The sequence below is a fragment of the Ovis aries genome, chromosome 11, assembly GCF_016772045.2.
Source record: "Ovis aries strain OAR_USU_Benz2616 breed Rambouillet chromosome 11, ARS-UI_Ramb_v3.0, whole genome shotgun sequence".
Lineage (NCBI taxonomy): Eukaryota > Metazoa > Chordata > Mammalia > Artiodactyla > Bovidae > Ovis > Ovis aries.
Genome location: NC_056064.1, coordinates 45,010,945 through 45,034,016, shown reverse-complemented (window position 1 = coordinate 45,034,016; position 23,072 = coordinate 45,010,945). Strand labels below are relative to the sequence as shown.

Below are 23,072 nucleotides of genomic sequence, written 5' to 3'. Positions count from 1 at the left end.
AATCTGACTGCAATGCAGGAGACCTGGGTTTGACCCCTGGCTCAGGAAGAGCCCTGGAGAAGGGAATGGCAACCCACTCTAGTATTCTTGTCTGGAGAATTCCATGGACAGAGGAGCCTGATGGGCTACAGTCCATGCAGTTGCAAAGAGTAGGACATGACTGAGCAACTAACACTTTCACTTTCATTTTCTCCCAAGGCTCAAAGCCCTCCAGATGTTCCACAAGATGGAAGCAAAACGTCTTTCCTGCCTGCAGCATCTTTCTCTGCTCTAGCCAAGAGGAACCACACAGACTGCCTGGGACTACCTACAGCTTTTGAACTTTACCTCTCTGCTTGCCAAGAGCCCTCTATGCCTGCTTCTCCAAACATCTTAATCCCTCTTGTACTTCAAGGTTCAACTGAAATCTCATCTATTCTGGAAAGTCTTCCTTCATCATCGAACTGAAAGGAATCTCTTCCTTCTCTACATTATGACATACCTGATTGTCTTCACTACTCATTACACATTCATACATTGTCTTGCACTGTTACCTTTTCATAATCCCTGTACCCTCTCTAACTGGCTGACAAACTTTTTGAGGTCGAGCATCTCTTCCTGAAAAACAAACAACCCCAAAATTCAGTGGCTTAAAATATCATCAATTTTACTTTATCTCTTGATTTCCTGTTCAGGAATTCAGGCATAGCCTCAGTTGGGCAGTTCTTCTGTTCCATGTGAAGTCTACAGATGTCTATAGAGGTAGGAGTCAGCTCTTGAACAGACTACTATTGAGGGGACAAGATAGTTTCACTTACAGGTCTGGTGCCTTTGCTGAAAGATTGGGCTCAGCCGGGCATGTTGACTAGACTACATATAGACATGGCTTTTTCAGCATGATGGCCTCAGGGGAGTCAAACTTTTACCAAGGTGGCTCAGGATCACCAAAGTGAGTGCTCCTTTAAAGGGGTGAGTAGAAGCTGCCAGGCTTCCTATGACTTGACCTTGGGAATCCTAGAATTTCTCTTTTACTACATTCTGTTGGTCAAGGAAGTCACTCAGAAGAATTAGACTCCACCTTAAAATCAATTTTTTCCTTTACAGTAGCAAAAAAAAAAAAAAGAAAGAAAAAAAGAAACCCTCTTTATTCTGCCACACAACATTATCCTAGGGGCCTAGGCAAGCAAAGTCCCTGGATCTCAGGGGGTCCTACACTTTGGAGTGCTAGTTTTAATTTTTTCTAAGTCTTCCTTAAGTGACTGGGATCATTCTAATCTGCTTTTTTAGGATAGTGTCTTACTTGTCTTCCATCCCCCGCCCCAATATCTGTGCCCGGTAACAGTAGGTAATCATTAAGAAATAAATATTAGAATAAATGGGCAAGTGTTAAGGAAAGAATGTACATGGGTGGACAGTCTCTTGGGACACAAAACTGGGTGGGATCCAGGATACAGGAAAATAGAAGCATCAACTTGTCAAAGGAAGAGGAACATCACCTCCCTTGGGAGGAACTGTAGATAAGTATGGGAGGACGGAAACGGATTAGGTCTACGTGGTGTCCGAATCCTTCAAGTGTCCAAATCCTTCAAGTCCTAAGTCACATGTCACCTCCTACATTGTCTTTCCTGAATCTCCCATTGGAGCCAACTCTAACTCGCTTGATTTCTTTAGACCGTCTACCCTTAGACGTTTATTTGTGCACACATCTTATTTCCTTTCCTATACCGAGACCTCTTTGAAGACAAGAAGAACCGGTTTGCCCCACAGCATATGTGATACATGGTAACCGCTCATTTACTCCGGGTTTTATTAGATGAATGGGGGGGACGTGGGGAGGCAAGACAGCAGATGCTTGCACCAGAGACTCCAGCGAAGAGAGAAATCTCCAGACACACAATTAAACAGTTTAACGCGAAGCCAAGCAGCAACCCTCCAGCCTGTCTCCAGCAAAGAAAAGCTGTGGTCCGCTGACCTCCAACCTTGCTCTGAGGACCCCAAGCCGATACACTGAGACTGCCCTTACCAATGCCTGACTCGAAGCTGCAGACAGTCTCTTGCCAAAACCTATACTTCCTCGTCCCTCATCTGAGGCAGAACCTCTGATTACACTTAGCCTTCTTCAGGCCTCCTTACTCGTTCCCTTTCTCCCTTCTCGCAGGCGCCACCAGGGTGGCGCGCGTTGGGACAGCCCTAGCGGGCAGGGGAGGAGGGTCCTGTGACCGGAAGCCGGAAGCCGGAAGGGGGGCTGTGAGGACGTGTTTCGTGGAAGCCGGAGCGGGACCCGGCGGGGCCGGCAACATGGAGCCGCTGTACCAGCAAACGCACAAGTGAGGGACGCGGCGGGCACGGGCTGGGACGAAGCCAGGCTGGGCGAGCCCTAGTCCCCTGGGCTGGGGCCTCGGTCGTCTGCCAGAATGGAGGCCTAGTCCTTCCGTCCGGGCGCTGCCGTGGGACCAGCTCGGAAGGGCTCAGTCTTTGGCCGTGATGCCCAGGTCTGCGGCGGCCGGCGGGTCCGACCTGGTGCCGGCGACATTGGGCCGGATGCCTTCCGGGATCTCCAAGGCCGTGACTAGCTGTTGGGTAGACTAGGTGAAGGGAAAGTCTCACATTGTCCAGCTCCAGCCAACTGTGTAGTCAGGATTGCTAGAACCAGTGGGGACTGAGGGCCCCTGCACGTAGGCGTTTACGGTTTAGTTGGAGAGCCAGGGTGTTCGAAAAAAGGTCTGACATGGGGTACCATGAGATGGAAGGTAAATGAACGTTACCAACAGGATCTCCTTAAGCAACTTAGAAGGATTCATAACTGGTCTAAGGTCGTCAGAAAACGTTTAATTAATGACTCACAGCCCCTAAATGATACTAGTCCTTACTTTGATTGGTCCAAACCTTGTTGCTACTACGCTGTGATTTTTATTTTCTCTTTCATTCTGATTTTTGTGTACACTAAAATACCATATTTTTCTGATAAAAGAAATTGCTCCAAATATCTGGTTCCAGGTTACCTTTAAGGAAGTTGAATTTTGGTTTAGCTTCTCATAAAATTCCTTGGTAGTGTTCCTTATTCAAACTGCCCTGCGTTTTTGGACTTTGCCGAAATATATAATTGAATAGGGAAATAAGGTCATACCTATCCTGTTTTGGGGGAAATTTTTTAGGAGTTATCTTTTATTATGGTCAAACGTAAATAACATGAAGTTTACCTTTTTAAAGCTAACCATTTATTTTTGAATTAAGTTACCAGTATCATGTAATTTACTATTTAAAATGATACTCATTTCTAAGCATACATCTCAGCGGCATTAAGTACATTCACAGTGTTGTGTAACCATTGTTATCTATTTCGTGAACTTTTTCATTATCCCAAACAGAAACTCATGTACCCATTAAGCAGTACTTCCCCAATTCTTCCCAGGTCCCTGGTAACCTGTTCTACTTTCTGTTTGTGAATTTTCCTATTCTAGACATCTAGATATCTCATATAGTAGAATAATGTATTTGTCCTTTCATGTCTGCCTTATTTCATTTAGCATAAGGTTTCCAAGGTTCATCTGTGTCATAGCATGTATCTGTTGCTCCTTTTATGGCTGGATAATATTCTTTTGCAGAGTTATACACACACACACACACACACACACACACTGTTTTGTTAAACATTTCTCTACTGATGGGCACTTGGGTTGGTTCCACCTTTTGACTGTTGTAAATAATACTGCTGAGAACACTGGTGTACAAATGTCTGCATGAGTCTCTCTTTTCAGATTTTTTTCGGAATATATACCTACTTATCCCTGTCCTGTTCTGACACCTTTCAACTTACAGTGTAGTTTTGTGCTGATGAAAATTCTTAAAATCACACCCCCAAGGCCTGGGAAAGAAAGAAAATGGGAACCCACCTCAAATTCACAATAAAAGAAATACTTTAGAGCACTAGAATAAGAGGGAGATGATCCTCTTGTTTCATTTTCTACTTTTGTGTCTCATTTATGTTTCATTAAGTTACTGTTTTATTTTCTACTTCCTTTTACTTTATTGATTCAGCGTTTGGTTTGGGCAGGTGGAAATGGAGAGCCTACTTTGTGCTGCTGCTGGGCTGCTAAGTTGCTTCAGTCGTGTCCGACTCTGTGCGACCCCATAGACAGCAGCCCAGCAGGCTCCCCTGTCCCTGGGATTCTCCAGGCAAGAACACAAGAGTGGGTTGCCATTTCCTTCTCCAGTGCAGGAAAGTGAAAAGTGAGAGTGAAGTCACTCAGTCGTGTCCGACTCTCAGCGACCCCATGGACTGCAGCCCACCAGGCTCCTCCATCCATGGGATTTTCCAGGCAAGACTACTGGAGTGGGGTGCCATTGCCTTCTCCAGCCTACTTTGTAATAGTATTGAAATGACAGAATTGGTCTTACACTATTATATGAGCCCTATTCTCATGTAAAAATTATAGGAAGGACAGACAAGGGACAAAAACAGACAAGGGACTTTAAAAACTGGATCTGTGAGTCAATTGGAAAAGAAATGAAACAGGAAATTGTGCCCATGTTACTAAGAAAGGGCAGATCTTTTACAATAACCAGGCTTAGTGGACTGAGTAGTGCTTTGAAATTGATCTTGTGTACAGTCTCATCTGGTTAGCTAATTTGGTTAAAGGATAGTCCTAAGGAGCTTGCAACCCAGGTTATTTTTAAGAATAATTTCGTTCACAGTGTCTCATGCTACCTGTTACTGGTGCAGCAGGTAGCTGATCACAGAGTAAACTCAGAAGCTCAATTATATGTCAACTTAGAGGAGGAATTCTAAACGGTGTCCCAAACAAGATTTGTGGAGCATAGATGAACTCCTTACCTATGCAGGCCTCCAACGACCTACCCTCAAGCTCTGTAGACCCTTAGACTCTATAGCAGAGCTCACCAACTTTTCCTGTCAAGAGCCAGATGGTAAATATTTTAGGTCTTACAGGCCATATGGTCTCTGTGGCAGCTATTCAGCTCAGCTATTATTAGTGCACAAGCAGCCTGTAGACAGTGTGTAAACAAATGGATGTGATTTACAAAACAGACAAGGGGCAAGATTTGACCAGCCACTGCTAGGCTTTCTACTGTGTAGTCATTCGTTTATTCGGTGAGTATCGATTGACCACCTGCTCCGTGTTAGGCACTGTTCCCAGTGCAGACAGTACAGCCCTACCCTCCGGAAATTGGTTTGTGCTGCAGTGTATTCATCAGTATCCTCATGATTATTATTAGTGGCGCAGTATGTTCTGATCTGCCTCCTTTCCCTTCGAGGACTGAAACAGGACTGAGGATTCTGGTTCTAGACCTCATCACCTTATTTTCCTCACCTATGAAATAAAAGTTTGGGGCTGATTAAACTGTAAGTCTCCTTTCAGTTCCATAACACTGGTGATTGTCTTAAAAAGGAAACAGAATCCTGTGCATATCTGCAGTTGACTTTTGGAGTTGCAGAAATTAATGATTGCAGCTGAACTGATACAGCAGTAACTGAGCATATTAATTTTACTGGAACTTTGAAACCAGTTTGTGGTTATCTCTTGCTGTGTCCCTGAAAGTACATTGGAATTACATCAGCATTTTAAAGTTGCATTTATCTTGAAAATGCCTGAACATTGGGGGAAAAAAACAGATGAAAAGCAGGGTAAACATTTTACACTTAAATGATACTGTGTTAGGGTGAACTTTATAGAGGAGCTAATAGCCAGGCTTCTATTTTTGAGATCGCAGTGCTTGTAAAGGTGCCCATATTTGTCCAGGATCATTCAGTGCCCTGGACCTTATTATCACTAGAGATTCTGATTCAATAGGTTTCGAGCACAAGAAGCTCTATTTTTAACAAGCTCTCCAGGTGATTTTGATGAACAGCTGGGTTTAAAGACTGTTACCTTATCTCAAGACCAGTTTCTCCTTTTTTTTTTTTTTTGATTTTGCCTTCTGATGAGAGGCTAAATATAGTGAAGGCAAAGTGGGTGAGGTGAAAGTGCCCAGATGGTTCCGCTACTTTTAAATAAACGAAGCAAAGTAAAAACAACAGACTTCCCTGTGGCGCTGTGTGGTTTACCGCAGCAGTTTCATATTGCCTTTGGATCTATGACCCCTTAAATATGATTATCAGTGCCCCATTTTAGAGTTGAGAACACTAAGGCACCAAGGAATTAAATGAACTTGTTCAGTGCCCCTCAGCTACTGCATAGTGGAACTTTAACTTCAACTCATGTCTTTTAACTCTAAAACCCTGTTTCCTGCTCAAGTTAGGCAGAAACAGTATGTGTGCAAAGTGGGTGTATATGATGGGGGTCGGGTAGTTCCATGGACTTAAAAAAAATTTTTTTTTAATTTGGTTGTGTACATGGGCTCTTTGATCTTCGTTGCTGCATGTAAACTCTTAGTTGCAGCATGTGGGGTCTAGTTCCCCGGCCAGGGATCGAACTCTGGCCTCCTGCATTGGGGAGCGTGGCATCTTGGCCACTGAAATACCAGGAAAGTCCCTCCATGGACTTTTAAAAAGCAGTTCTGTTTTAAAATTCTTCCTAGGGACCTCCCTGGTGGTCCAGTGGTTTAGAGTCTGCCTTGCAATGCCAGGGATGTGCGTTTGATCTCTGGTTGGGGAACTAAGATGCCACGTGCTGTGGAGCAGCTAAGCCCACACTGCATAACTGGAAGGTCTGTGAGCCCATGCAACCAAGACTCGACGCAGCCAAATAAACAAGTAAGCTTTATTTAAAAAAAATTTCTTCCTAGATCTACAGACATTAAAAAAAAAAAAAAAAACTCAGCAACATTGACAATTGTTTATTTGCTACTGGGTCTCTGCTTGGCTATGTTTTCACCCACTCCCACCATGAACCCCACACTAGTCAGGGCTAGGATTTCTGAATTCTAGTGTCCACATTCCCGTGTCAGATTTGCATATCAGCTGTTCCTTATTGGCTTCAAATGTGTTGTCTGGATTCCCAGTTCCATGTAAAACAGATTTGCCACTTTGCATATAGTAGTTCTCGTGGTGCCATTCATCCTTGTTCTGTTGTTTTCATTTATTTCCTCAGGCCTGGCGTGTGGAGATTGGTATCACTTTATTGGCTCTTATCTCTTCTAGTTCATGTAAAGCAAAAAGAGATTGGTTGGGAAAAGTCATGTTTCGCTGCAATTTAATATCCATTTTCACTTAGAAAATAGTAAAAACCAGCTGATGAGCGGCTATAGCATTTCTTGGCTATTGACCTCATCTCTCCTGCTGCTGTCGTGGAATTTAAAAATTGAAAGTGCCTGGCAAGATCTTCCATTTCAATTCACTTTGGTCAGGAAGACCCTTTATAAAGCCCAAGACAGTTCATGTATTCTGTGTGTAAACATGCCAGAGTCCTTTTTTTTTCCCTCTTCTTTGAGAGTTTGTTCTCGTTTTTTCCCCCTGTGTTCAACTGACATCTGTCATCTTGAAATTTGTACCCTTTGGTTCTGGGGCTCCCTTAAGGGGGGGGCTTCCCCGGTGGCTCAGTGGTAAAGAATCTGCCTGCAGTGCAGGAGGTCTGGATTCAATCCCTAGGTCAGGGAGATCCCCTGGAGGAGGGCATGGTAACCCACTCCAGTATTCTTGCCTGGGAAATCGCACGGACAGGGAAGCATGGCAGGCTATAGTCCATTGGATCACAGAGAGTTAGACACGACTAAAGCAACTGAGCACGCGTGCACGCACTCCCTTAAGGAGCAGCAACAGAGAACAAGCCCACTCCTCTCCTGTCATCTCTAGATACTTGAAGAGCCCCAGCTGCCCCATTTTAATTTAGTTGTTTTTTCCTTTCTTTTCTCAAAGGATCATTATCACTAGCTCTTTTGGCTGTTCCTCTTTGCAACTTGACTTCTAAACTTTCCCAGTCATCTTGTTCATCTCCCACTGGGGGAAATCTTGACTTGGTAGGGTTTCTTCAGCAAGTGACCCAAACCTGAATGCCATTCTTTGTTGTGCATTTGATTTTTTAAAAAAATCTTAAAACGCTTTTTATCCTTGACAAATTTTATTGTATTCATTTCAGTTCAGTCGCTCAGTCCTGTCCGACTCTTTGCGACCCCATGAGTCGCAGCACATCAGGCCTCCCTGTCCACCTCCAACTCCCGGAGTTTACCCAAACCCATGTCCATTGAGTTGGTGATGCCATCCCACCATCTCATCCTCTATCGTCCCCTTCTCCTGCCCTCAATCTTTCCCAGCATCAAGGTCTTTTCAAATGAGTCAGCTCTTTGCATCATGTGGCCAAAGTATTGGAGTTTCAGCTTCAACATCAGTCCTTCCAATGAATACCCAGGACTGATCTCCTTTAGAATGGACGGTTGGATCTCCTTGCAGTCCAAGGGACTCTCAAGAGTCTTCTCCAACACCACAGTCTAAATGAAAAACGTTCGTATTTGCTTTGTGTTTCAATATCCTAACCAGTCACTGGAGTGCAGAATTTTGTGCAGATATCATAGCCGTAAGTTGATTTTTTAAAAAATACCAAAACAGAACACAGAGCCAAAGGCAGTCCTGTGATAGAACCTGGAAATCTTCCCCAGAATCCCTTGGGTACCATTGTTACGCCTGCCAGGGGTCCCTCATCCTTAAAGTTTAAAATATTTGTCAATCACATGGGAGAAATGTGATGTTATTACTTTTAATATGCATTTTCCTGATTACTAGAAGAGTGTTTCTTCATATATTTTTTGTCCATTTGGATTTCCTTTTCTCTCAGTTGCCGTTTGCCCATTTAAAAACTGTTTCATTTTATTTTTCCTATTTGTAGGAGTTCCTTATACATTCAAACATATTCCTTTGTTATCTGCTGCAGGTGGCTTCCAGTCTCTCCTTTTTTTTTTTTTTTCCAGATGTGCCTTTGGTGTAAAAAGGTTTTGTTTTTGTTTTTTAATGTGGTCAGATCTGTCAGTCTTTTCTTTTGTGATTTGTGGGGTTTGGGGGTAGTTTGGGGTTTTGTCTTGTTTAAGAAATCCTTATTTAACCTGCAGTCATAATATGCACGCCTTGAGGTTACCTTTGTGTGTTATACGGGGTGTCACGGTTAACAAGCTGAGCCGTCAGCATCTATTGCAGTCCGTTCCTTCCCCGCTTCCATTAGAAATTTGCCTCACTGCCCACATCAGGCCGTCAGGAAAGTCCTCGTTCTCTTTTCCATCAGCACTGCCATTCAGTGCTCTCTAGCTGTTCCCATTGTTTCCTGATCCAGACACCAGTTTCTTCAAGTTGCTGTCCTTCATCTGCCTCCATGTGTCTCCATTCAAAAGCATCTGGACTTACCTTCCTGAGGTAGCGACCTTATCCCTCAGACTCTAGGAGTGGTTTCTGGTTGTCTGTCAGGACCTTGGGTCTTGCCCAGGAACCTCTGAGGGTCTGCCTTTGCTTCTGGAGCCATGGGTCATGTTTCGAGACCGCAGGGAAGCCCTGGAAAAGACTCGAGGCAAGTTCAAGCCAAATTTAGGCTCCTGGCTTGCGTTGGTAAATATGGGGTCACAGTTTGTCGTGCTCACAGTGGAGGATGGTTGCTAATATTTCTTCAAGGCCCTGTGACTCTCTGAAGAGACCAGAAGCCCCAGGAGGCAGTTTTTGGGGTAGGATGAAAACATCCCCAGGGTTTATCACAGAGGACTGCTCGGAAGGGCTCGGAGGGTGACTTTGGCCAAGCCCTGGGAAGCCATCGGGAATTGCCCTGGGCCTGGTGTCAGGACCGGCCAGAGGGCCCAGGTACAGTGCTGCGTTTCCAAATTGCCTCCTATTGCCAAGGAAGGAGGGTTACCAAACAGGAGATCCCTGTTTCTCTGGGCCTTCCTCTGATGGCTCCCTCCCACTAATCCGCCTCCTGCCCTTCTCCTCTCTGACCCCAACTCTCAGGCAGGCCAGCCTGCTGGTCACCCACATGACCGGCCTCGCAGGCATTTGTGCACGTTGTTTTCTCCACATTTTCCTTCACCAAATCACATTTTGAACTCCCTTTGCCCACAGAGCTGCCCCCAGCTCGGTCTTCTGTTTTCTTTGCCTTTGCATAGCACTGCTGCTCAGATCTTTCTTTTTATTTACGCTTGTGCGTGTTCGTGTTCTCTTAAATCTTCTTGGGACTTTTCGCGTCTATCTGGCCTGTCGTTCCTAATTATACTGTTTCTCAAGGACAAGAATTCTATCTCTCTTGCCCTTTGACTCTCTCTAGTACAGAGCAGCGCTCAGCACATTGGGTCAAAGAACAGAGAGTGGGATTGGCCGGGTCCACATGGAGGTTTATCACTTGGTGTGTGACCTTGAACAAGTTACATAACCTTTCTGGGCTTTGGTTGTCTTATTTACAAAAAGAGGGTGATAATAGTCCTTTCCTCATAGGGTTTTTGACCTTGCAGAACGTCTCAAATGCAGTGAGCGCTCACTAAATGCCGCTTGTCTGCCTTGTTATTAATATTTAACGTTAAAATATTAGAAAACCGTGCCAAAACATGTGACCTGAAGTGCCGCATACAAATTTCACAGTTCAGCGACACTGTCCATTTAGATCAGTTCTACGCTGGCATTAGAAAAATTGTCTTTCCTGACCGAAGCACTGTTGATTACGCATGTCTCACTCATTTCCTCCCTCTCCCTTTGATAGGCATGTCCATGAAATCCAGTCTCACATGGGACGCCTGGAGACGGCAGACAAGCAGGCTCTGCACTGTGAGTAATTAACTACGGAGACCAGAGTCCTGTCTCTGATGACACGCTGCTAATGGGCTGGGTTTCCTGACTGTGTTTCTGCCTCAGGGGCTGAAGGAGTCAGCGTGGAATGAGTTCTGTTGTGAGGGTGGACAGAAAAACCCTATGGCAAAGTCACTGGTTTCCCTGAACGTGCCCTCTGGAATACCACAAGTCTTATCCCCCATTACCCCTCCACTCAACCTGACAGGGCCCGATGGGAATGGGAGTACTTGCCTCCATCTGTCTTAATCTAATTACCCTGTCCGTAGAGGAATGTGGTCCATAAAGATTCAGAGATGTTTAACTGGAACTGGGCGTTCCTTCTTGAGCTGAGAATTCTGCGGCTTTCTAGGAGGATTATTCAGAAACGAAGGGCAATATTAATTAGTTCAGTTCCCACACCATGATTTCTTTTGAGAAGAGTGCTGCTTATTTGTGTTTTAGTTTCTTTTCTGTTATGAGAAAAAGTCCTGAAACTTCCCTGGTGGTCCCTTGGTTAAGACGCCATGTTTCCCACGCAGTGGGGTACTGGTTCGATCCCTGGTCAGGGAACTAAGATCCCACATGCTGACGTGTGGCCAAAAGAAAAAGAAAAGGTGCTTTTTCTGAGTCCATCACACAGACCCCGCTGGCCCCTCCCACCACTGCTGCGGTCGTCTCCTCTCACTCCTGCGCTGGCGCTGGGCCCCTTCTCCTGCTTTCTCAAGTCTGCTTTCTGCTGCTCCCAAGCACCTCTTCTCTCGGTCCTGTGCCCTGCCTTGTTCTGAGCTGTTTGTTAGCTCTGGGCTCCTCTAAGCAGGCGACACTTCTGTCTCTACCGTCACTTCCTTATTGGACACAAGGCAGTCTGGATGCCTTTTTCTGTGCACAGTTTAGCTTCTGACCGTCGACTTTGGCTTTCCAGCAATCTCATTGATACATGATTAGAAATGGAAAAGAGGTCATTTTGACTGTTTAGTAAAGGGGCTAAGGAAAATGACTGTATTTATCATATTATTACCTCTGTGGATTCTTTCGTGGGCCTTCCCTGTTGGTATTTTGTCTATTCTGGTGACTCCAGCATCTGCCTACCTATTCTTAATGGAATGTGTCTCTGTTTTTCACCTACTAATCTTTTCCCTGTGTGCTTTTATTTTTAACCTCATTATTTTCTGTAGAGGATTCATTTGACAGTCTTTTTTTTACTAGTTATTTATAACCCATATCTGAGAATAATCTCAAAGGAAAAGAGGCCTCATTCTATATCAGAAAATACTGCATTTTGCTGAAAATATTTATTTGGGCAATCGTTGAATGTTCATTTTATTTTCAAAGGCAGGAAATTTATTTCTATAGATTTATCTTTAGGTTGTTTTTTTAAAAATAACATTGTTATGGCATTAACACCTATATATACGTGTGTGTATATATATATGTATATACGCATATATATGTATATATATAAAAACATTTAGAAAGTCACTTAGTATAATTTGAATTTTCTTCTGTTCTCATCAGTGCATTTTTCTTCTTTTGCAAGATAGATTTTTTAGTTTATTGGATATAGAAAAAAAATGTTTATCATTCTAATTTAAGTTCACTGTCTCTTTTCTAGTAATTATTCTTTTTTTTCTTCTGTGCAGTAGTAGAAAATGAAATCCAAGCAAGCATAGACCAGATATTCAGCCAACTAGAGCGTCTGGAGATTTTGTCCAGCAAGGAGCCCCCCCACAAAAGACAGAATGCCAAACTGTGAGTGCTCTGACCCTGCCAGGCCTTGCTCCCGGAGAGGTCATCAAATATTCTGAAAATCCATTTACACGTTGAACAACTGAGACTATGCAAAGATAAAGTCACCTAAAGACCACAATTCTATTTGCATGATTCTCCCTCAGAATGAAAAGCCTGTGTTGTACACCACAGGGAATATAGCCAATATTTTATAGTAACTGTAAATAGATTATAACCTTTAAAACTTGTGAATCACCCTATTGTATACCTGTAACTTATGTAATATCATACACCACCTCTACTTCAGTAAAAGAATAAAAACCCGGTGAGGTTAGCAGCTCAGAAGCATGGTGTCTCCTCTCCTTGTTGGTATCATTTTGAAATTTTGCCCCCAGCACTGTTTTTCTGACCAGACCCATGGCCACTTGAAACCTAAGGCCACCAGGGAGTTTCACTCTGTTTTTTGATTCCCACTTCATTCTTGGGTTGAATTATCTTGCTCTTAATCACTCCAGTCAGTGTATTTGTAATGAAATACTGGTCTAATGTTTGATACACCCCCATGAAATTAAAGTGAAACCACTCTTACCACCTCCACCCCAGCCTCTCTTTCCAAAATGTTTATGAAACTTCATTGATGCTCTACTCCACAGATGCCTTGGGCTTCTTCCAGGAGAGCAATATAATCCCTAGAAGGTCAGGAAAAGGTCATCGAACCTGCTTCCTGTCACCTGTTCCCTGTCATGCATCCAGAATCAGAGACCAGCAGATAGTTAAGGAAAGCTGCTGGAATCTCATTCGCTACCATCCTGATTTAACTACAGGCTCCCTTTTCACTTTCAACATCATTGATCAAATCAGATTATTTGGGGCCGGGGGTTGGATAGCATGGAGGGGTACAGGGGGAAGTAAGGAATTGTCTTCCTCCCTGAAGACAAAGTCCAGCAGCCTCCAGTTGTGCTCCTCTGGGCTCCTGGAATTTAATATTTCTGTGAATTCCAGCCGTGTCGACCAGTTAAAGTACGACGTCCAACACTTGCAGACTGCTCTTCGAAATTTCCAGCACCGGCGGTATGCACGGGAGCAGCAGGAGAGACAGCGAGAGGAGCTTCTGTCTCGCACCTTCACCACAAACGTAAGCCCGGTGCCTGGGCGGGATTGGCAGGGACTGGGCGATTGGTTGGAGCTGGAGCTCAGGACTCTTGACAGGAGCCCTCTGGGGGGTCCTGAAGCAGACCGATGGGATGGGAGGAGAGCAACTGGAAGTGATGGCTGACTCTGCGTTGCCACGGAGACTAGACCTAAACACTGCTTGCATCTCTTTTTCTGTCACGAAAACCCTCAGAGGAAGTCGTTAAATTGAGGGAACAGGCAGAGGTGAAAATTACCCGGTTTGACTGGTCGATGCAGAGTAGTCGACTTTCCCACGGTGAAACATTTTCCTGATCAGATCAAGAGGGATGATGAGAACTTAGACGATTTGTAGCGAGGGCAGCATTTCAAAGCTGCCTTCAGGCAATGTCTCTGTGTGTGTGTGCACGCGCGTGTGTGCAGTGCCAGTGTTGGATGCGTTAAAATGTTTTTGCCCCTTGCTAGTGTGTGTGGAGAAGGCGATGGCACCCCACTCCAGTACTCTTGCCTGGAAAATCCCAGGGACGGAGGAGCCTGGTCGGCTGCATCCATGGGGTTTCGAAGAGTCAGACACGACTGAGCGACTTCCCTTTCACTTTTCACTTTCATGCATTGGAGAAGGAAATGGCAACCCACTCCAGTGTTCTTGCCTGGAGAATCCCAGGGACGGCGGAGCCTGGTGGACTGCCGTCTATGGGGTCGCACAGAGGCGGACACGACTGAAGCGACTTAGCAGCAGCAGCAGCAGTGTGTGTGTGTATGTGTGTGTAGTTCCAGTGTTTAATGCATTAAAATGCTTTTGCCCCTAGTCTGAGCGGCAGTTAGGAGGGATTTGTTAACAGGTATTTCGTTTTAGAGGGACTACTTGACTTGAGCCCGTTTGAAAGTTGCCTGTTGGTTTGCATGTTTGATTTCCTAGGATACCCATGTCCCTGTCCTTTGGTCTTAATGGGATCATTTCTCACATGTGGCTATAGAACATTACTGGCTTTTCCTGTGTCCTCCATAATGTATTCCACCAAATAAGATGGGTCTCAGGGGCTTTTTCTTTGGTTGGTTTTTTGTTTTCTTACAGAGGTTCATTTTCTAGAGAGGACTTACGCTTTCTAAGCCCATCCTCAGAATTCAAATCAGTTCCCACTTTGAAGATGTTGAACCTTCTTTGCTGTGTCCACACGTGCAGTAAATTTCCCCAGGTGCTTCAGAATATGCCTGCATAGTTTGGTTTCTCTGATGTAAGCAGTCAGGTAGTAATGATTAACAATTCAAAAGGTCAACAAACATGTGTTGGTCATTAAGCAGAGCCTCTTTTCGAAAGAGTAGGGAGCTATATGACACATTTAAGGTGTTGTGTGGGCTTTTGATAGCTGTGGCATTGGTTATAGGGCTTTTTTAGGCCAGGGATGATGGCTCCAAATTACTTTACATCTTACCAACCTAGTGTGATGCTGTGCGTACAGTGGGCCCTTAATAAAAATTATCTGGCTGAATGAACTTCTTCCTGGTCTTTTTATGATCATGAGCTATAGTACATTTTTCTGAGAAATTACAGCCTATCAGCTGTACCCAAACACTGGGATCTTCACCCACCAAGCATCAGCTTGTGCAGGATGCTATTTAAGGTGCTGAAAGTAAAGTGTGTTTAAATTAAAAACCTTGACTCCTACTCCTGAGAAACTCCCATGTTAACAGCATGGGGATTGAAAATATATACCTGAAAAAAGATTGTGAACTTGAACAGCGAAGAAAAGGTGGTTGGTTTAACTTCTTCATGATGACAGAAAGTGGTAAAAGTGGTACTGCTTGGCAGAAGGGTTTGTAAGGGTCAGGGAACTGGAAAGAGGACAGGGCAGTGACTGGCCGTGCCATGCGTCTGTGTCCTTCCCGCTTGCAGGGTGAAAGTGGAGCGCTGGCATTGGTTTTGATGTTTCTTCCTACAGGACAGTTACCCAGCATGGGGATTTGTGCCCCTCTGGACGTCTCACTGGCAGGGTCTTAAAGTCATTCCACGTCTCTGGGCTTCTGTTTCTTCATCTAAAACAAGGATAATTCCATAACTACAGCATAAGCTTAGAGTGGGGCCTAAGCGAGCTTAGAATGAAGAGTTTGCAAAGTGGAAAGCATTGATCAGTATTAGTTCTTTCCTCCCTTCAATTTTACAGACTTTTCTTCCCTGCTCAGGTGGATAGTCCCATTGTGAACACTGTTGGGCCTTTAATAGAAACCAGTCTCTGCTCTCTGTAGTCAGTCTGTCTAATCGGAGGGAGGAATAAGCTACAGATAAAATAGCCAAAGGACAAAAGCAAACCTCCCACTGCACCAAGGGAAAACCAGGTAAATGAACAATCAGAAGAAGGCAGGTTAGTAAGGCATTAGAGACAACCTTTAGGAGAAGCCTAGAGAGTGTAGTATTTCCAGGACTTCCCTGGGGGTCCAGTGGTTAAGACTTTGCCTTCCAGTGCAGCAGGAGTGAGTTTGATCCCTCATCGGGAGCTAAGATCCCGCATGCCCCGTGGCCAAAAAAACCAAAGCATGAAACAAGCAATATTATAACAAATTCAATAAAAGACTTTAAAAATGGTCCACATCAAAAAGTAAAATAAAAAATTTTTTCCTGAGTTGGGGGAATGATGCAGAGGAGGCAGGGATGAACAGACTTGTGTGGTGGAACCCATTTGGAGACTGAGAAGTCTGAGAATTGTACTTCCTCTGAGTGAACAGAGGCTGCCCCAGATCTCCGCTTTGCTTTTTAGTCTCCGTCAGGTTCCTTTGATTCTTGAACCGTTTCCTCTGGCAGTTCTTCAGCTTGAGCTTGACCAAGAGGCAGAGTGGTCAGTTGAGGTGGGGACACCAGGAGCTGAGCAGCAGCAACGTTAATCAAGTGCCTGCGTTTCTTTCACAGGACTCTGACACCACCATACCAATGGATGAATCACTGCAGTTTAACTCCTCCCTCCAGAAAATTCACCACGGCATGGATGACCTCATTGGAGGCGGGCACAGTATTCTGGAGGGACTGAGGGCCCAGAGAGTGACCCTGAAGGTGGGGGCCCTTCCGGGGGGACAGGGAGAAGGCCTTGTGTTTTGACTTTAGCCAGCAGTGTGGAACCTGCATTTACCTTTTGGTCACGTAGCCCTGGACTGTGATGCTGTGATGGTGAGACAGAGCCTTTGAGTTTGGGATCCTTTTTGCTGGAAGTGGATTATTATGAGTCCAAAAGTAGCCGAATTCCCTTTGCCAGTAGGTATTTACTGTGTTTACAGTGAACCATAATGTGGCATCTTTCAGTATCCAGGTGTTTTTCCATTTCCTGAACTGAACAGAAAGTGACTGCCGCTGTGAGAGGAAGCAGTAATGGGCCAAGAAATTCTGTGATAGAATTCACTCTCAGAAGAAGGAAGACACGGCTTTACTTGGCGTCTCACTCACTCTTGGGTGTTTGCCGTGCAGCCCCTGTGGTGGGCCGAGACCTCTGTTGTGCAGTAGCTGCAGCCCCCCAGGGGAGGGTCTTAGGGCTGCCCGGGTTGATTGGCGGTGGCTTCTGGAGCACAGGCTAGTGACCCCCAGTGACTCTGCTTCATTCTCTTTAGTAACAGGTATTCCTAGAAACCCTGCCGCATTGGCTGAGACTCAGACCCCTAGGGAGTGGTTTACAGAAACATTACACAGCCTCTGATGTCAGTCATGATGTTTCAGCCTCAGCCCTTTTCCTGTATCAACCCTGGTGGATAATGGGGTGTGAACTGTGCCTGTTATCAGGGTGTGGTCCCTTGTGCACAGAGCCCTCCCAGCCCCTGAGCTATGAGAAGCAGTCACTCGGAAGTGTGAGCTTTATCTTAGTTTTTGTTGGACCATGTCGAGCCTGTCAGCTCTGCAGGACTTTAGCATGTTTCTGAGCATCGCCTACCACCTTTACCTGGGAGGAGGTCAGGCAGGCCTGGAATGACACTTACCTTGCTGATGGCCACAGCGCTTCAGACAGTCTGGAAGCGTGGTCTCTGACAGCTCCACAGGCACCCCCTTGCAGGACAGCCACCTGCAGTCATCTAAGCTGATGTGTGTGTGTGTTTAGTTGCTCAGTTCTGTCTGACTCTTTGTGACCCCATGAACTGTAGCCCACCAGTTTCCTCTGTCCACATTTTTTTTTCAGGCAAGAATACCGGAGTGGGTTGTCATTTCCTCATTTCCTCCTCCAGGGGATCTTCCCGACCCAGGGATCGAACCCGCATCTCCTCTGTCTCCTGTATTGCAGGCGGATTCTTTACCCACTGCGCCATCAGGGAACCCCAGTCTAAGCTAATACATGAGGGTTAATCCTCCCTTTCTTCAGAAAGCTGCTGGCTTCCTCCCCATATCTCAGAAAAACAAACTTTTTTAGGATGAGACTCATAGCCTCAACACTCAGCGTCGAACTGGTTGGGCTCAGGGCTTATTGTTAAAGCAGATGTCAGCTTCCTACCGAAGTCTGGTGTCACCAAAGAGCCCAAACAACTGCCCTAACACTGTCCCCAGAGATGAAGCGCTGGGAAGCCTGGCGGGTGGGCAGTCAGGGGTTGGAGTGTGAGGTTTCTGATCTGTTTCCTCTGCGGATCTGCCGTACCGCTTCCTTCTGCCTGCCCCACTGCTGTCAGGCAAGCTTCTGCCTAAACCATTTGAAAAGAACAGAGGAAGCATGAAGGAGCCAGACCTTGACTTGGGGAAATTGGTGGTAGAAAATGAGTAGTGTTTTTGAGATGTATGTTAACTTTCCAGTGATTTTTGAAGTTGATATTTGAATTTCATAGAGTGATGGAATAATCTCTTCTTTCTTAGCTAAGCAGAGTCTTGAGTGAGAGTCTAATGCTGATCATCACTGTTGTGGCGAAAACGTGTCTCTGACCTCCTCTGGCAGAGGTGAAGTTTGACCTGAGAGCCTCTTCTCTCAGTTGCCTGATACTGTGTTCACTTAAGTAGACACGGGACCTTAGGTTAGATGCCTCCATACACATACAATGGGTGACGTGTAAGTTGAGGTCCACCCAGCATTCATCTATTATTTCATATAAAATTGAATATGCTTAAAAATGAAAATTAGAAAGCAGAGAGAAAGGGCAGCCTGGGTGGTATGGACTGTTGGTTTAGGAATAAAATACCCTTTTGTTTTGGGTGGTGGGCGGTGACATGTATATGTGGGGTTTCAGGTCGTGGTACTGGGGTCTGGTAGCTGTGTTTCTCTGGCTCCGCCTTGCCTGCTTCAGACGCTCTCCTGAACGTGGACATAGGCTCTGCTCAGCAGAGTTCCTGAGTGTCCACAGCGCACACAGACTGATAGCAAGCATCTTAGAGCCAGAGGGCAGAGGAAAAGTTTCTTTGATGTTGCCTTTCATTTTTCAATATGAAAAGTGAAAGTGTTGGTTGCTCAGTCGTGTCCGACTCTTTGCAACCCCGTAGACTGTGGTTCACCAGGCTTCTTTGTCCATGGACAAGAATACTAGAGTGGGTTGCCATTTCCTTTTCCAGAGCATCTTCCCGGCCCCAGGATCAAATCCTGGTCTCCCATATTGCAGGCCAATTCTTACCATCTGAGCCACCAGGGAAGCCCATTTTTTCTTTTTAAATATAAAATATTCTAATTTAGAACTTCTTTGTGGAGGTATGGTGTGCATACAGTGAGGTGTACAGATCTTAACTTGTACAGGTCGTGGAGTTTTGACAGATGCCTATATACACCTTTGTAACTCTCCCTGCTATCGAGACATAGACCATTTTTATCACCCCTGAAAAAGCTCTTGTGCCCTTTCCAGGTTAGTTTGCTCCTGCCCCCAACCCCACGCCACCCCCCTAGGCAACCACTCTTGTTATTTCATCATAAATTAGTTTTGACTGTTACTGAACTTAATGTTGATGTTCGCATTACTCTTGTGTGTGTGCCTCCTTCCTCTCAGGAGTGTTCCAGGCTCTTTCATGTCATTACATGGTGTCGTTGGGTCCTTTTTATTGTGCATCAGTATCCCATCATGCACAGAACATACATTGTTAATCCATCCTCTTGTTGATACGCACCTGGATTATTTCCGGTTTGGGGATATTCTCCTGTTTTCTTCTAGAAGCTTATAGTTTTAGCTTGTATGTTTAACTTTATGATGAAATTTTTGTGTATAATATGAAGCAGTGATCATTTTTTAACACATGTTCTTGTGTATTATACATTTGGACATACACATATAAAGTGAAGTGTTAGTCTCTCACTTCAAGAGTCGGGGTTGCCCGACTCTTTGCAACCCCATGGATGGCAGCCCATCAGGCTCCTCAGTCCATGGGATTTTCCAGGCAAAGATACTGGGGTGGGTTGCCATTTCCTTCTCCTGGGGATCTTCCCCACCCAGGGATTGAACCCAGGTCTTCTGCACTGCAGGCAGATTCTTTACCGACTGAGCTACAAGGGAAGCCCATGTTTATGTATATGTGTGTATATATGCTCTATGTACAAGATGCCCATTATCCAACCATTTGTTCCAGCACGTTTGTGGAAAAGACTTTCCTGTCCCCCTTGTTTTGCTCTGCGACCTTGATTGAAGGAGCCTGATCTATGTCTGGTTGCTGCTGCTTGTATACTTCGGGCGTGACCGAGAGACTGTTGGTCCATCGCAGTTCATGATGACATTCACCAGCCTTGGCACAAGGAGGTGATCACGGTTTTCCGTTCTCCTCTTGTCTGCCCCAGGGGACCCAGAAGAAGATCCTCGACATCGCCAACATGCTCGGCCTGTCCAACACGGTGATGCGGCTCATCGAGAAGAGGGCCTTCCAGGACAAGTACTTCATGATCGGTGGGATGCTGCTCACCTGTGTGGTCATGTTCCTCGTGGTGCAGTACCTGACCTGAGCTGGCCAGGCCCCGCGGCTGAATGCCGGTCCCAGGGCGTGAGAGTGTGCGTGAGTGTGTGTGCGCGAAAGAGAGGGGCCCCCGGGGCTGCCCTCTGGAATGTGTGTCCCCATCTTAACTGTGAAGAGCCTTCGGAAATAATTGTGACCTGTGGCCTGGTGGGAATTTCAGACCTCTGTTTCTTGTGACATCTTGGAGGGAAAGCTCATGCTGCCAAGACACGCGGTGCTTAGGAAATGAAGTACCAGTTCTCTTGCTCACGCTCACTCGCTCTCACTGGGGGAAGGAAGTGAAGCCAGGGTGAGGGAGGAGGAGGAAAAGGGGAGGAAGAGAGTGGCCTTGGCGGTTCTATCCTTGTAGCTGATAGGCGCCTGGGAAGCTGCTCAGGCTTGCAGACGAGACTCCATGCTCTGTCGTCCTCCACCCTTTCTGACTCCTAGTAGGTGGTCTGGAACAGAAGCAGACAGGAGGGGGAAAGGGGCCTTCTTTCTCTACACTCACTATAGTAGGTGGATTCATATGCTCTTGCTACTAGCCACTGTGCCCACCCCACCCCCCACCCCCAGATGATCTGCAGATGGCTGACTGCTAATACTTGTCATCCTTACCTGGAAGCCGCCACCTAGAGGAAGCAGAGGCATGGGCGCTGTTGCTGACAGCAAGTTAAGATTTTCCACCTCACGGTCGCTGGGTGTTTCTCCTTTATAAAGTAAGGCCACTGTTACTCCCTGGTCTGTCTTGAAACTGAAGACCCTAGTCACTGATTTGTTTTCAGCAGTTAATAGAACAGTTGACTTTTAAGACTAGAGCCTGGGCCTTTGCCCCTTAGAAAGTAGCTGTGAACAGAGGTTAGTGATTGGTCTATTGCGATCTCATCTCGAGTTTTAGCGTCTCTAATTAATAATAGACTGTTTTCCTTTTCTTGAAATATATTAGCAGCTGCCAGTCAAGCCCCCATTCTGTCCAGCCAGTGAGGGCAGATGCCACCCTAGGGATGCTCCTGGTGTGTATGTCCTTGTAAGACTCTCTTTTAAGGGACCAGCACCTTTTTTCTTCTCTGACCAACCCTGGATTAAGGCTGTACCAATACCCAACGTGTTGCGAAATTTATTGTAAAGCCAGCCTGTTCAAAGAGAGTCATCAGTGAAAATACCAGAAAGACCTGGTTAGCATATTTTTTCATCTATCACAGGCCCTCCCAGCCGTAGGCCCAGTAGGGCAAGACAGAAATATCACTCAGAATTTCCCAGAGGAACTATGAACCTGGTCGATATTAACCCCACCTTTGAACATCTTGCCCCAGCTGCTTCCTGTCTTTGTTGCTTGTCATTTGGACTCTCTTCTGTCACCTTCCCCTCCTCTTCTCTCTTTTCTGTGTGTTCTCGTCCACCTCCCTTTTTTACCCTCCACCTGTCTCTGTAGCAGTATTGTCTTTCCAGGTACATCTGTGGCATAGATCCCTTTTGGGGAAAGGTTTCTTAATTGTCACAGATTTTTAAATGAGTTTTCTGGGTACTGTTTTCACACTTTTGGTTGGATCTCCATTGCTCCTGCTCGTCTGGGCTAAATGGGCCCTGAGTTTCCGAGGAAAGGGGACTGTGATCAGAGTCCCTTCATAAAAGGCTGAGGGCCTTACCAGCGTGAAGACTGGCCTGGTGGACAGACAGGGGTGGGTGCATCTTCCGACCTACCTGTGACACGGGGAGGCCCAGTGTGAAATGTCCCTCACGTCAGCACCCCTGTCATCCCAGGGACCCAGCACAGGCTTCTTACCAGTCCACAAAATGGGTCTTTAAACTGCACAGACTTGGCTGTGAGCCTGGGCACTCGAGGATCCCACCAGACGGTGCACTTTGGAAGATATGCAAGGAGCAGCTGAGCCATTTGGACTTGAACTCAGGGGAGGCAGAAGCTCCCCCCACCCTCTGCCCTCTGGTGGCTGACGTGACATCTGTTTGCAGTGTACACCGGTGTATTTCCACACTTGGCCTTCACAAGTGATTGTTGGCCTCAATGAACCAGAAGTAAGGTCTGCACCTTCAGTGCCATTCTTCCTGCTTTGTGATACAAATGGAGGAGAGAGTTTGTGGGTCTTCACTGCTGGCGGGGTAAGGAACAGCAGCCACCGTATGTCATAAGGTCCTGAGGTGCTGAGCCCTTGTGTCCTCCCATGCTTGGCTTTCAGTGATGGGAGAAGCACACTTGTGCCTAACTGGGTGCTCTGTCTCCACAGTCCTGAGTACAGGGAAGGGTCCCAGAGCAGGGAAGGAGCGCTCTCTAGTGGAGATGGGGTGAATTCTTAACATAAGCTCCAGCAGCAGCCTCTGGGATCTTGTAAAGAATTTTGGTGTTCCTGTTGTGGATTAAGAGAGGTGGGTTGTCCAGAAACTTGGAAATAACTTTCGTTCCACAGATGTTTACTCCAGGTGTGATCATCTTAAGAAAAGCCAAACTCCCAAGACCAAGTAAGTAGGAGAGTCTTGATTTTATAGAAGGCTTCTCTGCTGGGTTTTCTCTTAAGACCTTCACCCTGATGAGTTTAAATGGGTTTGACTTGCAAATTTGGCTTTATGCTCCTTGTTTTCGAAACACATCAATTGAATAAAGTTGCCATTTATTTTATTTAGAAAATGACATTTTGTAAAGGAGTTTGACATTCATCTTTATAACTAATGGCCCCC

The 23,072-nt window shown here is 45.7% G+C and overlaps 1 protein-coding gene across 2 annotated transcripts; it reads left to right on the top strand.

The window, feature by feature from the left end:
• The first annotated feature begins 2,234 nt into the window (after positions 1-2,234).
• On the top strand, positions 2,235-23,022 carry GOSR2 (golgi SNAP receptor complex member 2). 2 transcript variants are annotated; one of them, XM_004013001.5, is made up of 6 exons: positions 2,235-2,306; positions 10,599-10,663; positions 12,307-12,415; positions 13,397-13,529; positions 16,428-16,568; positions 20,230-23,022. In XM_004013001.5, exons 1-6 carry the CDS (start codon positions 2,278-2,280, stop codon positions 20,389-20,391), a joined length of 639 nt encoding a protein of 212 aa, XP_004013050.1. In that variant the 5' UTR covers positions 2,235-2,277; the 3' UTR covers positions 20,392-23,022. The 2 variants fall into 2 exon arrangements, with proteins under 2 accessions (XP_004013050.1, XP_027830191.1); XM_027974390.3 differs by lacking the exon at positions 16,428-16,568.
• The last annotated feature ends 50 nt before the right edge of the window (positions 23,023-23,072 follow it).